The sequence below is a fragment of the Narcine bancroftii genome, chromosome 6 (assembly GCF_036971445.1).
Source record: "Narcine bancroftii isolate sNarBan1 chromosome 6, sNarBan1.hap1, whole genome shotgun sequence".
NCBI lineage: Eukaryota > Metazoa > Chordata > Chondrichthyes > Torpediniformes > Narcinidae > Narcine > Narcine bancroftii.
This window is the reverse complement of record NC_091474.1, coordinates 157551618-157566742: the sequence shown is the minus strand read 5'-3', so window position 1 is coordinate 157566742 and position 15125 is coordinate 157551618. Positions and strand designations below refer to the sequence as shown.

The following is a 15125-nucleotide window of genomic DNA, read 5'->3' as shown; positions in this document are numbered from 1 at the left end:
AATGTTTATTTGCACTATAATGCTGCCACAAAACAACAATTGTCGTGACTTGTTCATGACAGTAAATTCTGATTCTGATAAATTGCTACTTTTTGTGAAGAAATTCCTCTTAAATTCTTTACTTGCCTGTAACCATGTATTCTATACTCATATACAATAATGGGTTAAAATCAATCAATATTTGATCTATCAAGTGCATGAAATACTTATTAATGGCTTTGTATCAAACAGGTTAAATGATATTTTGTGGACAGAATTGGTTTGTTGGATTCAGACAAAGGGTACAACTTCATCCAGTTTTGTGCTTGAGTGAAAAATGTAAGTATGGAATGGAGTTTTACATCCATGTTACTAAAGTCGAAGTATCACATCAGACAGGAACAGCTTTTATTCTCTGATTGGTATCATATCCTTGAGCATAGAGACTTAGTCTTGCTCACTTGTAGTAATCTTGCAATTTTCAATAAATCTATAAAGTTAGTTGGTGTTCAAAAACTATTACATTGCAAGTCCCAATAGCATCAAATCAATTTGAGAACTGATGTATTGTTCTTACAATATCTAACATTATGTACATAATATAATCAATCTTGTTGAAAGCTCATAAATCAATTGCATAGGAAATTTTACAAATAACTAATGTTGCAAATTATTGTTTCCTATGGATTTCAAAGCAACAATGACACGATTAATACAGGGAGGCACGGTTTAGTGTAATGCTATTATAGCGCCAACAACCCTGGTTTGAATCTGGCACTGTTTGTAAGGAGCTTGAACATTCTCCCCATGTCTGTTTGGGTTTCCCCTTACATTCCAAAGATATATGGGGTTGATAGGTTAATTGGGTGAATTTGGGTGGTGTGGACTCATGGGCCAGAAGGGCCCGTTACTGCAGTGTATCTCAAAATTAAAATACAAAATTTTTTTTAAATGAAAGAATTCTATTGTCTGACACCTCCAACTTCATCTGAACAAGTGGAAAGTTCATCCAAAAATTTTACAAGGATAAAAATTCAGCTAAATATCTGTCCATCATCTATCTGTGTAGTGCCTTGCAGCATTCTACTTTGTTAGAGATGTTCAGCTAGTACACTTTATACCTTATTGTTTAATCAAAAGGTGCTTTACAAATTCTCAAAAAAAATCTTCAATTCTGACTTGATGAATCAAAGAGGAACTTTCAATATTTTAATTTTTTCACATTACATACCACTTCGCTTCCAACAGAATCTTCTACATTCTTTCCCTTCTTCTTTCTCTTCTTTCGTTTTGACCTGCTACTGCTAGCAGGATTCACCTGAGATTTTTCTTCTTCCTCTTCAGATAGCTGGGCAATAAGCAAAAAATGGAAGGCATTAGATTTCCTTGTTAATCCTTCAATTTATGACATTGGGTATATTATTCCATATTAAATTACCTGAATTTCGATGGCACATTAAAGGTTAAACCAGTGCCCAAATGTCCTTTAGAGGAATGGATTTAAGATATTGTGGCACCTTTCAGAAAAGAACAAGGGTGTCGCCTCTGGTGCCTTGTTCGGTATTTATCCCATAAACAAAATCGTTAGAACAGAACTGAATTTTATTAATAAGTCTTTACCTTGCTTAAAGGAACTATATGAAAACAAGCAGTTATTATGAAAGAAGCATATGAACCACTTGCATGGCTGGAGAATATTAGTAATGGGCTGATACTGGCTGGCATTAAAATACTTTATATTTAGCTTTCATAGGAAAATAGGAAGTAGGAACAGGAGTAGGTCAAAATATGGCCCATCGAGCCTGCTCCGCCATTCAATACGATCATGGCTAATCTAATTTATGACCTAACTCCATTTACCTGCCTTCTCCCCATATCCCCTAATTCCTCTTTCCTGTTGCAAGCCCGTCAAGAGAGTCTCCCATCGTCTGTTTACAATCATTAAATTAAATCTGAATGAATCATGATGAAAAAAACTACAATTTTCAGCACCATGATCATTCCACCTTAAATTAAATTCAAAACTAGTCATCTTTTGTACTTATAACATGAAAACTAAATTCAATGTATTTTAATAATGTCGTGCCCTCTATTCCTTTCCATATAATTTATGTCCCAGCCAATGTTAAAATAGTTCCAATCCCCAATCATACCTGGTCAATTTTTTTTTGCGACTTTTGTAAATTTGTCTAGATTTTGAATTAGAACACATTTCTGTACTTTACTGTGGGACATGAAGAACTTTTAAAAGTTTTGATTACTGTTTCCCTTTGGAACCATCTTTTCCATTATTACCTTCATTTTCCCTTTCTCAACTTCTTGAGCTATGAAGATTTCCTCTCCTGTCCAGTTTCCCCACTCCTCTGTTGGTGGACTCCAATCTGAGTTGAGGTCAACTGCAAAAGGGTCATCTATAAAACAAGAATATTCAGAAGAACAAGAATATTAAATATAAAACAAGAAGTCTTTTGGGTCCTTGTGTTTGCTTAATTTGCTTCATCATTACTGATGCAGAGCAAAAAAAAACCTCAAATCTGTTCTCTGATATTAATTTTCTCAATCTTTTCCTTCAAGGAGGGATCTTAGGAAGTTAATCTTTCAGGATAAGCTCTCGTTTCCAACCACTTTGGCTATCTATTTTGAACTGTGAACCCCAGATTCTAGAGAAGAAATTATATTATTCCACAAGATGTCACTACACTATCAGAGTGTATTTGAGTTTCTATAAATAGCTTTTAATATAACTTCATAAGGATATCAGTGAGACGCAGGAACTGTTAAAACAACTCTCCACTATTTATTAATGATATTTATTTTAAATAGATGTATGTGGTACAATAAAGGAAAAATATTTTCTAGAAAATGTATAGATGTTCATGCATGACTGGAGGGTCCAGGGATTGCAACAGGAAGTGAACGAAGGAAAACTGGGAGGTCGGAGATCCTTAGAAAATAATAAGTTATCTACTTCCTCAGGAGTTTGCGGAGGAGCTAGTGGAGTTGTTCAAGTGAACCGGTACGGACTTGAAGGGCCGACATGGGCTGTTTCCGTGCTGTAAACGGTTATATGGTTAAGATCGAGAAACAATAAAATCACTTGGTTTCAATCGTAAGGAGTACAGTGAAGAATAGGAAATTTGATTCAATTATCTAGAAACTGTAATGTAAATGTTCTTTGTGTACTAAAGCATATATCAAATTAGCACCAACTCCCAATGAGAGCCCTCCTTAAAAAAATGAGAAATTGCCTAAAACTCAGTGTGAAGCTGCAATAAGATGATTTACAGCCAAAATCAAGTGTTGAAATGGCACCCATGCGATACCCAACTAGATATTCCCCAGTTTCATATAATCGCTCCACATTTTGCTAACTAGAGAAGAGCTTCAACTCTTAAAGGCACACTCTCCATGGCAGATACATGGCACTAACAGACTCACGTTGCCTTGCAGAAGAAAGAGCTGAAGGAAAGAAATCATGCAAAAATATATGCAAGCCTATTCTGCAACATAAATGCCAGGAGGAAAGATTCTGCAGCTCAGGAGGCCAGTGTGGTATCAAACAAATTACTCTTGATCTTTTGTCTATAAACAGTTGTGAAACTGTGGTTGTAAGGCATGGGAAGCCAGGTTATGTAAATTAAGGATTAAAAGTGTACTTAATAAGCAAATTATTCACCTGTTGATTTTTAAGCTTAATCTTGATTTGGATCTTTGGTTTTCTACCTAACTAATAAGGTGCTGCAAAATTAAGACATATTATTGCTTCTATGTTGAAGTAGCCTGCCTTTGCAGTGATAATTGGTGCAATTAATTTTCTGTTATTTCGAATGACTGATAAGAAAGACAATTCTGTACAATCATTACATTGGTGGAAACGTGGGCATTTTTGGTGCTACACAGTAAAAATGACATAGAAACAGACATAAATATTCTGTGGAGTAAAGTAATGGGATGTCTTATCTAAGAACTATTGCAATCTTGAAGCTGCCAACTCCACCAAGAGAATACTTCAGGATCCAGCAGAGTCAATTGCCTCAAAATTTAACATGGGTAAAAATAGAATATACGCACAAGATATCAGTTCATACCATCACTTATTGCTGCAGAGTATAGAACCTCATGGAAAGATTTATTCTTTGTTGTCTGCACACTTTAAGAAAAATGCCATTACTTAGGAAATACTAAAATGATGTAGCAAGTCATTTAAGTGACTGAAGCAGTGATGAGTTCCTTCCTGTGTTATATTCAGTGCATGTGGATCTGCAGAGTGGAACATGAAGGGAATTTTAGGCGTCACCAGGCCTCCAGGTTCATTACTAGTGTACTGATACACCGACTATAATGTAAGGAGGATCTCTTTATTTGTTTTGATTTTCATTTTGTAGGCTCCTTGTAAAAATCAGGAACTATGGAATTGCTTTTGTCCTGAGCAATCGGTGCCCGTCTCCTGCATTCATCCGGGAGATAAGGCTATAGCTGCTGAGTTAGAACATTCCCTGTGAGTCTTCCTCCTGCTGATCTGGAGTTGAGAATCAATGTGACCTTGATTTCCTGGAAGAGAACTATCCAGACTGATGTCTGTGGCCGTGGGGCTTCCTGCAATATGTTACCTCCCAGTGGTGAATGCTGAATATTGCTCTTTCAGGTAAAATCTGGTCCACCTGAAAACTCTGTGGGAATATTATTTATTATCGTATTATTTTTATGATATTATAATAAATTATTGTGATAGATTATAATATTAATTATAATAATTATAGACCGGTATTTGTCTCCTATCCAAGGTGATTAAGTGGCTAGACAAAGAGCCATAGTCAAAAGGAGTGTTACCAGAGATGTCTTTACTGAATGAGAAGCTGTTCAGTAAAATATTCCAACCAAGAACCCTGTGGGCTTTAGATTTGAACAACTTGCAGTTGGCTTTGAAGGTTCCCAGTCATGACTCCCAAAGTTAGCAGTCTGTTAAAATAGTAGAAAAAAAAACCCCAATGTACTTCTAGCTCTACAAAGTCCCCTTTAAAGGGCTTGTGGCATAAAGTGCTTGTTGAAATTCATGTTGATATACAGTGTAGGTGGAATTAGGGATTATTACATCATCTGGTGGACAAATGATGCTGGGAAAAGGCCAGGTGCAATAACACATGAACAGCACGCAGAAGTACAACTAAATCACAAAGAATTTTTTTTTTTTTTTTTTTTTTTTTTTTTTTTAAAACGGCCACTTCACCATCCAATTTCCATGTCAATATGTTAAATCGACACATGAAATGATCAATGGAGGTGCTTGCCATCAGTTCCTGGATTGTTTACAAGAAATAGATCATTTGCAGTTTGCACCCTTACAGCATTAATAATCCAATTGCAAGACTGTAGGTGGTGAATGTCATTTGCAGAAACAAATTTAAAGTTAAAAAGCAAAAGCATTCAGCATTCAATTCCAGTACATGTGACTGATAATAAAGAATTCCAGTACATGTGACTGATAATAAAGAATTAGCAAAATTGGTGATTTTTCACATTTCTACCAAGCCAATCACCTCAATGTGCAAGTCATACAGAAAACGTATCACGTTTTCCAAAGTTAATTCAAACATGGACGCTATTAACTTTACAGTGACGATGCAAGTCCTCTCCTCGCCATTCATTGAAGCTGAGTTATACTGCACTATGAGAGTACCTGAACACAAAATGTTCACAGAAAGAAATAGGTTTAAAAAAAAAAGAGGCTCACATACCTATTCCAAGCCATGCTTCATCAATTACGTGAGATGGCAGTGAGGCACTCAAGTGACATCTGGTTGGACTCTCTTGAGAAGGATTATCTTGAGTAACTGAAGATAAAAAGAACATTTTTATCTAACCAATTCATTATTTCTTTAAAATTTAAACATTACTTAAAACACAAAAATTGACTTTTCTCTGGGTACTAATTCACTGATCTTGTGGAGACAATAGGGTTGATGAGTGAATAGTCTGTGTAGCTTCTACGTCTTTGCTGTGACCATGAGATATTACCCTGGGTGCTCCAGTTTTCTCCATATTCCAAAAGACATCCGAGTTACTGGGTTAAAATATTACCGTAAGTTCCCTGTGAAATTGCAGGAGAATCACTGGGAGATTTGGAAAATGGATTTCAGGGAAGTCAATGAAAGAATTAGATTGATGGAATAGGTCTGAGACCCAACATAGACTTGATGGGCTGAACAACTTCCTTCTACATTATCAGAAAATAAGAGGAAAAAAAGATAGGATATCACAGCCTCCATCAGAAAATCACTGGATCACGACACTGGGTATTTAGAAGTGGTGTCTCAAGGATCTAAGGGTTAGGAACTCATTGATCAAAGATGGTTATTCAGAGTCTGTGGGGAAAATAGGTGGTGAGGAAGGCAGTACTGTAATGTAGAGATGCCCAAATGGGAAAATATGTGATTTCCTTCAATAGTTTCTCAGTCCAGTGCTACAGAATGCGAATGTGGCTATCCCAGGGAAGGCTACTCTCAGAATTACATGGAGGAACTTCCCAACAGTGCTCCAAATCCACTGAAGTTATTTGATACACCAAAAGGTGTCTAGTCAAATTGTGGTGTGATGCAAAAATGACCCAGAAATGTCATCATGTTTCACTCCATCCAATTGCTTATTTTCATCTGTGTAACAAGGAAATAAAGGTTATTAATTGGTCCAGATGGCTTTATGATCCAATATTTGAGAAGCCTTCCATGAAATCTTCACCACATGACTCTTCCTGAATACATAAGCCCATTAACAAACAATAAGACGGCTGTTTAAGTCATCTATTACATTCATCAAAAGCCCACTATCCCCTTTCTGATGACATAATTAATATGCAAATATACTATTGTTCCATGACTTTCCCACTGACATTCAGTCTTCTCCATTGATGAATCGGGTCAATTTCTCGACAATGAAATTAACACCCCCGAATAATGCATAGCCTTGAGAATTCTCAGGCACTTACTGGTTTCAGGAGGATCAGAAAAGGCTCTGAAGGTCGCACGAGGGCTTTTTACACCTGCCTTATTGTCCCATGTTCCTAAACACAAATCAGCAAGATCAATTCATGACAAAAGAATAAACACAGTTAATTCTTAAGTCATACAGTTTGAGCTGTTTCCTTACATTTTATTTTGAAGATGTAACTGAGCTGATGCTCCACTGTGGCATCCTGAGTGAACAACATTACTGGGATATTGGGAGTTCAAAGCTCTGATTATATCAGGTTGTATCCTCCTCCAGTGATTCAGCAATTCCAACCCAGCAGTTTCAGTGAACACTTAATTTCCAATTCAACCCACCTTTGGACAAGTGTTGAACAATGAATACAATAAAACTGTTAATCTAGCATGCTTGGGACTTTGGTAGAGCTACTCCAGCATATCTTCCAGACTATTGGATAGGCCCTTGTTCATGGAGTTCATGCTAAACATCAACCATTTACACCAAGACTACATTTCTCCACATCATCAACTCCCTCTGCATTCTGCCACTCAGCTACACACTGTGGGTGATTTTCAATGATAAATTCACCCCGCACAAAATAAATGTCATTTAAATGGCATATTGCTGTAAATATACTAAACTATGGTAACAAAAGAGTACACATACTAATTGAGTTAACTATGGTCTCATACAACAACGTAATATTAATATGCCCAGTGATCAAGTCATTGTACATTGTCCTTCAGATGTTCTGGAGGACGTCTTTTTTGATCTGGGCAAGGGAAGATTTTGCGAAATCTCAGGACTCTTGGTCTTTGAGAAATACCTCGTCAGCGGGTTCCAGGGACGGTGAGTTCTGTGACAATGAGCCCCATCTTTGGTGAGCACCATTCCAAATTTGGTCTGCACTGCTCTCCTGAGCCTCTGACACTGAAGGTGGCACCTTCTTTGACGTTATGTCTGGAATGCTGTTGTTGGAATGTGCCCAAAATGGAGAATCTTGGACATCATTTGCATTGGACACAGACACTGGATCATCTATAGCTCTCAACTGGTTGATGTGTCACTTTCATATTTTAGCTCCTGCCAGAACAGATTATGAACAAGGACTCAGCTTTTTTAAGAATCACACCTCTTATCCACGTCTCTTTATTGTCCTGGTACATCACTGGTTCCCCTCTTCCAGGGATCTAGTTGATTTACTTGTAAATGTAGATTACTCAATACAAAGGCCCATGTTTGGGTGCACTGTAGGAAGCCGGGTCCTTAAGTCACGCCCAAACATCAATTCCACCGGTGTCCATTTTATTGTAGAGTGCAGCATGTTTCTATATGTGAATAGAAAATCTGCAATTTTGTGATTCTATGATATGTTTAGAGATTTCTTAGTTTTCATGACTTTTTTTTTAATAAATGTTTTTTACAAAACGTTCAGCTTCTCCTTTCGTACTTGGGTGGTAAGGTGCCAACAAGATGTGTCGGATATTGTTATTACATAGGAACACTTTGAAAGCCTCTGACACAAATTGTGGTCCATTATCAGACGAGTTCCATAGGTAATCCGTATTTCAAAGACTTTCAATTGCCTTGGCTATTGTTGTTGTCGTCCTCAAGTGTGATACTATTGGCCATTTGGAGTGTGTGTCAACAACAATAAGGAAATTTTCACCCATAAAGGAACCAGTGAAATCCAAGTGAATTCTGCGCCACAGTCGTGATGGCCACTTCCAAGGGTTTCCTTCAGCTTGAGGTGCTTTAGGCTACATCTCCTGACAAATGTAACATCTGTTCAATATCAATGTCAATTGATGGCCACCAGACATGCATACATGGCAGGGCTTTCATTTGGATCATGTAACTCTGATAATATGGCAGCTTTCCCTTTTTTTGAAATGATTGTCCTGGTTCCCCACAATAAACAGTTTTCTTCTAGCAATATTTCATTGTATCATGTATAAATAAGATTTCAGTTCGGGCAAAATAATATTGACCTTGGGCCACCCATTCAATGTAAAATATAGGACCTTCAACAGTGTAGTTTCTTTCTGTATTTCCTTGCTGATAATCTTTGCTGTAATCGGTAAGTGATGAAGTTGTTCTTAATTAAACACTGTAGCTTCCACTGTCCATTTAATTGTTCCTTCTTCCTGTTCAGCTTCAGGCACATTAAAGCATCGGCATGGTCATTTTGTTTTGCCGGTTTATGTTTCAAGTCGTAATCATATACAGCGAGCTCCATTGCCCTCTGAATTCTTGTCACAGCTAGTACCAGAATGGCCTTTTTAGGTCCTAAAATTAAACTCAGTGCTTTGTTGTCTGTTACTAAGGTGAACTTCCTACCATACAAGTATTGGTGAAATTGCTTGATACCAAATATTATGGCAAGTCTTTCTTTTTCCAGTTGAGCATAATTACATTCACAAATCGTCTTTCTCTGGGTCATAGTGGACAAGAACATTATTGGTTGAGGACAGCAGTTCTTCCAATTGATTGAACACATTACTCGTTTCTTTATTCCACCACCATTTCTGATCTTAACAATTTATTCAGCGGGCTGCACAGTGTTGGCATGTTCAGAATGCGCTTCCAATAATGTTTAACCAAACCCAAGAATGAGTGCAATTCTGCTCTATTTGATGGGTAGGGTGCTCTGAGGACAGCTTCGGCACTGGATGTATCCAATCAGACTCCTTCACTATTAATTGTAAAACCCAAATATGTTACTGAGGGTACCATAAATACACATTTGTCTTGATGTAAATGGATAATTGCTTGTTGTAGCCAGGTTAGAAATTTTTCCAAGTTTAGTAGATGCTCTACATGATGTCACTGAGGTAACATCCAACGTTTGTTCCATCTAATAATTTGTCCATAATTGCTTGAAATATTGCAGGAGCCGCTGATATTTGTATGACATTCTAGTGTAAATGAACCATCCCAAGTGAGTATTGATTGCCACATACCTTTTTGATGCCTCACCCAATTCGATTTGCTGATACGCCTGTAATAAATCCAATTTTGTGAACTTTTCCCTCCCCCCCATTCAGTACTTGAAACAATTCCTCAGCTCTTGGCATGGGATGTTCAGGTATTTGCAGAGCTTGATTAATGGTGATTTTGTAATCACCATAAATTCGGATTTCTCCATTGGATTTTGGACTGGCATGATGGGAGCTACCCAATCACAGTATTGAAGTTGTTCTAGGATTTCTTCATTATCCAATCTGTTAAGTTCTGACTCAATTTTTTTTCTTTTAGTGCAAAAGGTACTGTCCTCAGCTTACCGAACTTGGGTTCAACACCAGGTTTCAACTGTAATTTCGCCTAGATCCCTTGGATTTTCCCCAGGCCTTTACTGAAAATCTTTTGATACTTCTTCAGCACTTGCTCCAGCTTTGATTTCGGCTCACCCTCTGTATACACCTTCATTACTGACCCAATTTCCATCCAATCTAGTTGGACATGGGGCAACCAGTTTCCTCCAAACACCGGCCCCTTTGTGTTCACGATGTAGATGGGAAATCTTTTTGATATCTGTCCCTTATATTCAGGATCTTCTTTACATTTTCTAAGCATCATGACTTTCTCGCTTGTGACCATTTTCAACACCATGGTAGACTGTTTCATGGTAAGATGGGGTAATAGTTGTGTTTTCAAATTGGCATAAGAGACAAAGATGCTCTAGTGTCCAACTCCATCCGAAGCAGTTCATTGGTGATTTTAACTTGGACACAAGTTTCTGATTTCTTATCCATTACACTACAAATATACAGTACTTCCACTGCTTTGACTTCCTCCGAGTCCTTCTCGTCCACATTTTTCACTTTGAACGGCTGATTTTTGTATTTGTGTTTCTGCTTTTTCTCCATTCCTCCACTTTCTTTTTTTCTTGGAATTGGGCTCTGTTGTGCCCCTCCTTGCCACATAGATGACACCTGGCCTTTTTGAAAAACAATTATGTTTAATTTTCCCACTACCTGTGACTCTTCTTATGTATGATATCCATGTTGGGCTGGCCATCTCTAAATTTAAGGCAATCTCATATGCAGACTTAATGTCTAATTCTTTATTACTCAGCATGGGCATCACCATCAGCCAAACCCATGATTAACCTGTCCCTTAATGCTTTGTTCAGGAAATCTTCAAAATTATAATTTACCGATAGTCTACGCAATTTAGCCAAATATTTACTTATGGTTTTGCCTGCTTTTTGTTTTTTGGATAAAATTTGTATCTTTTGGCAATTACGACAGGTTTCGGCGATAGGTGTTCTCCTACCATGCCACACAAATCTTCATAATACCTAGTATTCAGTCTTGCAAGTATAATGGGTCTTGTTTCCCACCTCGCTAAGAAACAGTGTTTGTTTTCTTCTGACAGCCTTCATATCTGTTATATTACGGGCAAACAATCAAATATCTTCGCATAATCATACCAGCCTTCTGATTGTTTTCTTCAAAAGGTTCTTCTGCCATTTTGAATCTTCTTTCCTTTGTTCTCTTTGCCTCAACCTGCGGTTCTTCTAGTCTTCATCTTGTGATCCTCTAATCTTCCAATCTTCTCATCTTCTCTCTCTTTTTTGGAGTGTCAAAGAAGTTCATTTTTATCCTCATCACCAATCTGTTGTGTATTTGAGGATTAGAAATATACTTGCGCATGGAGATATGGTGGATCATTCATTCTTTACTGTAAATCTAAAATGGTTCCCCGCAGCACACACTATGAATATATTATACACACACATTATGACAACATACGCAGACACCTGCGTATATCCACAACATGGGGTGTGAGCTACCTGAAAATGGAAAATTTAATGATCATACTATTGGCTGAAGTCTACCCATATTGTTCTTTTAGTTGTGTTTCAAAGTTAAGAATTATGGCCAGAGTACATACTGTATGCACATGACATCACGTATAATCTTGAGATTCCTTTTTAGCCTCACTGTAGCAGTGGAAAAGGCAAAGGACAGACAGGTTGGTGAAGGAATAAGAAGGGGAACAGAAATGACATACTACTAGAAGCTCAAGATTGCTGTTGCAGACAGGGTTTAGGTCTTCTGCAAAATTATTGTCTTTATCTATACTTGTCTCACCAACGTAAAGAAGCCCACATCATGAACACTGCATGTAGGTGCAAGTGAATCTCTGCCTCATTAAAAGGCCAGTTTAGGTCTCAATATGATGGTGAGGGAGGAGGTGAAGGAACAAGCACTGCACTTCCTACAATTGCAGGGGAAAGGTGCCAGGAGATCGGGAGAAAAGGGTTGAACGTCCAGGGAGTCACATGGAATGTGGTCCCTGCAGAAAGCAGAAAGGGAGGATACAGGGAAGAAGGCAAGATATAATTGGTTGAGGGATGCTGTGGATGCTGGCAGAGTAGGCTTGTGAGGACCAAGGAACTGTCTTGTGGGTGATGGTGGGTGGAAAGACAGATGTATAGGAAATGGAGAATACAAGTGTGAGGGCTCTTTCATGACAGCAGAGGGGACACCTCATTTCCTGAAGCAAGAGGATATTTCAGAAGTAGTACAACCATTATATCCTGGTCACACAACCACCCAACCTTTTTTCTGTAAGACCCTCAATATAATCTTATGGATTCATATTACACTTCAGCCCAACTTAGCCATGCTGACAAAGTTGAAGACATTTGGACAGATCAATGAATAGGAAGGGCATATGATCACCTGCCACTTTAGTTCTCTGACCAGTTCCTTCTAATGACTGCTCTATCCTTGACCTCTTAAACTCTTCCAGCGAAGTTCAATGTACACTTGATAAACAGTAGCTTTTAAAAAAAAAAATCAGATATTATAAATTTCCAGACTCAACACCTAATTCAATCATTTCAGAAAGTGATCTGGTTATTCTTATTTATATCTCCTCTGTTGTCAATTTTTTGCTTCTTCACTTATTTCACTGCCAACCCCTTTTCCCTTATGCCATTATACCTTTAGATATTTAATATTATCATTTAATCACCAGACTTACCTTTTGTTTTCTCTCCTGTCTTAATTCTGCTCCATTTTAAATGTGCTTCTGCTTTTTTCCAGCTTTGAAAAAAAGATAAGACTAAAACATTGTGTTTCTGTCTCTGTGCAAAAACTGCCCGACTTCCTGAACACTTCCATCATTTTCTATTTTAGGTTTCAGATGAATTGCAGTATTTGGGTTTTTTTGTTAAATGGGAGGAGAATCCAACCTGCTTTGGTCACATCATCTAATCTATTCAAGTGCAATCAGCTTTAAGGATACTGACCTATGTTGGAAAAGATATCCTGTTCAATGGAATCCGCAGTTTCCCAGTCAGCTCTGATGGTGCCCAAGTCCTTTGTAGCGACTCCCCAACCAGAGGTAGCCATTGGCTTGTCTGAGGGTCCCCATCTTATACTGCTGGTAGCTCCACCCCCTGTAAAGTGCCATACACTGGCTTTATCAGTCGCTTCTTTCCAACTGGATGATGTATCACCTAGAGAATCAGGTGGGGCATTCCACACAATGGACTCTGGAAAAAAAATGTAAAGGCAATGAAAGGTTAAATGCCATTTGCCAGAGGTCCTGTGACATTTGTCTCTTACAGTCAATTATAAATCCCAAGTCTTAGAAAATAGTTCACAGTTTACATTTTCAAAAGTATCCCATTTTCATAGCACATATCAAAGTATAAACAAATTAACCTAATGCTAACATATAGATGTTACTGGTAAATCTGGAAGCAAGCAATTTTACTGACCAGATCCTTCCCAAGGGACAAAGAATAAAATTAACATATTCAGATTAATACTTTGATATTGGGGCGCAAACCTGTTGCATGTTGGTATCTTCATTACAATTTTAAAAAATCAATCCTCAGATTTGTCCAGTTGAAAAAAATGTTCACGTTCTGTTTCATAGCTATTTAAAAAATGGGTTTCTGTTTTCAGCGAAGACATGTACAAGTGGGTTTTTCTCTTTTATCCTCATGGCCAAATTTTAAAAGTTTTGAAACCTAATGCTTTGAGAAAATGGAAATTCTTGAGACCAGCCACAAGTAACAGATGAGTACATGCAAGAAGGGTGGCGAGGGGAGGGGGGGGGAAGAGCAAGAGAAGGAATTTCTGACCTATTAATTTACTGTTAGCTTTGAAGAAGTCATTAATTGTTAACATCAGCAACATAACAAAAGAGCACTTGATCAATTCTGACTAATTAAAGAATCAGCATGGATTTGTATGCAGTTCACTGTTTTGAGGATTTTTTTTTACATTGTGGACATAGGAGCATCTATGGTTGATACTTATTTAGATAATTATGAATCATTTTCTACTGAAAATTAAATATGTGACAAGCAATGTGTTAGGAAATGTAATAGAATATTCACTTTTCACCCCCTATCATCATTAGATGAGAGGCAATTAGATATTCAAGATGCAGATTATATTAAATTTGGAGACAAAAAAACCTTTGCAGGTAAAGATGATTACATGTATATCTGAGGTAAATGTTAGCAGATGAAGTTCCATGCAGGAAAATGTGGAGTTATCCAATTTGGATCTTAAACAGGAAAATCAGTAAGAACAACAGAAGGGAATATTTTAAATTTTAACAATACTTCATGGTAGAAGGCCCTTCTGATCCATGAAACGAGTGCCACCCAATTAACTTAATGACCTGTATGTTTTGAAGGGTGGGATGAAACCCGAGCACCCGGAGAAAACCTCTTCAGGTCACAGAGGGGACATATAGACAGTTCCAGATTCGAACCCGGGTTTCTGGCAATGCAATAATTTTGTGCTAACAAATGTATCTATCCCTGCAGGTCATTTCAAAAGTGTGCACAATTGCTAAAAGTAAGATTAAGTGAATAAATTTAAATTTAGACATGCAGCACGGAAACAGGTAATTTCAGCCCACAAGCTGGGCCGCCCAATTACGCCCAGAGAACTTTACTTTAGCATTATGCACACCCACCCGCAGTCTCTGCCACAGATGTCAGTCCAACCATCCAGAGAGTGAATTCACAGAAAGCTAATGGTCCAGATGGAGTCCCTAGACATGTTCTTTCAGCCTGCTGGCAGGTGTATTCACAGACCTTCAACCTCTCCTTGCTACAGGGAGAAGTAACTACCTGCTTCAAGAATGCTATTATCATCCAGGTGTTGAATAAAAACATAACATCAGGCCTCAATGATGGTGGG

The 15125-nt window shown here is 37.8% G+C and overlaps 1 protein-coding gene across 2 annotated transcripts in view; it reads right to left on the bottom strand.

Annotated features, from left to right (window-relative positions):
* Positions 1-15125, bottom strand: part of LOC138736637 (protein LYRIC-like) — a 75496-nt gene that overhangs the window by 13718 nt on the left and 46653 nt on the right. The window contains exons 5-9 of one of the 2 annotated variants that reach the window (XM_069886456.1): positions 13208-13453; positions 6962-7036; positions 5715-5810; positions 2275-2390; positions 1211-1327 (exon numbers count right to left, since the gene is read on the bottom strand). In XM_069886456.1, the coding sequence (XP_069742557.1) occupies positions 1211-1327; positions 2275-2390; positions 5715-5810; positions 6962-7036; positions 13208-13453 (650 nt within the window). The remainder of the gene's footprint in view (positions 1-1210; positions 1328-2274; positions 2391-5714; positions 5811-6961; positions 7037-13207; positions 13454-15125) is intronic. The other variant, XM_069886458.1, reaches the window with a different exon arrangement.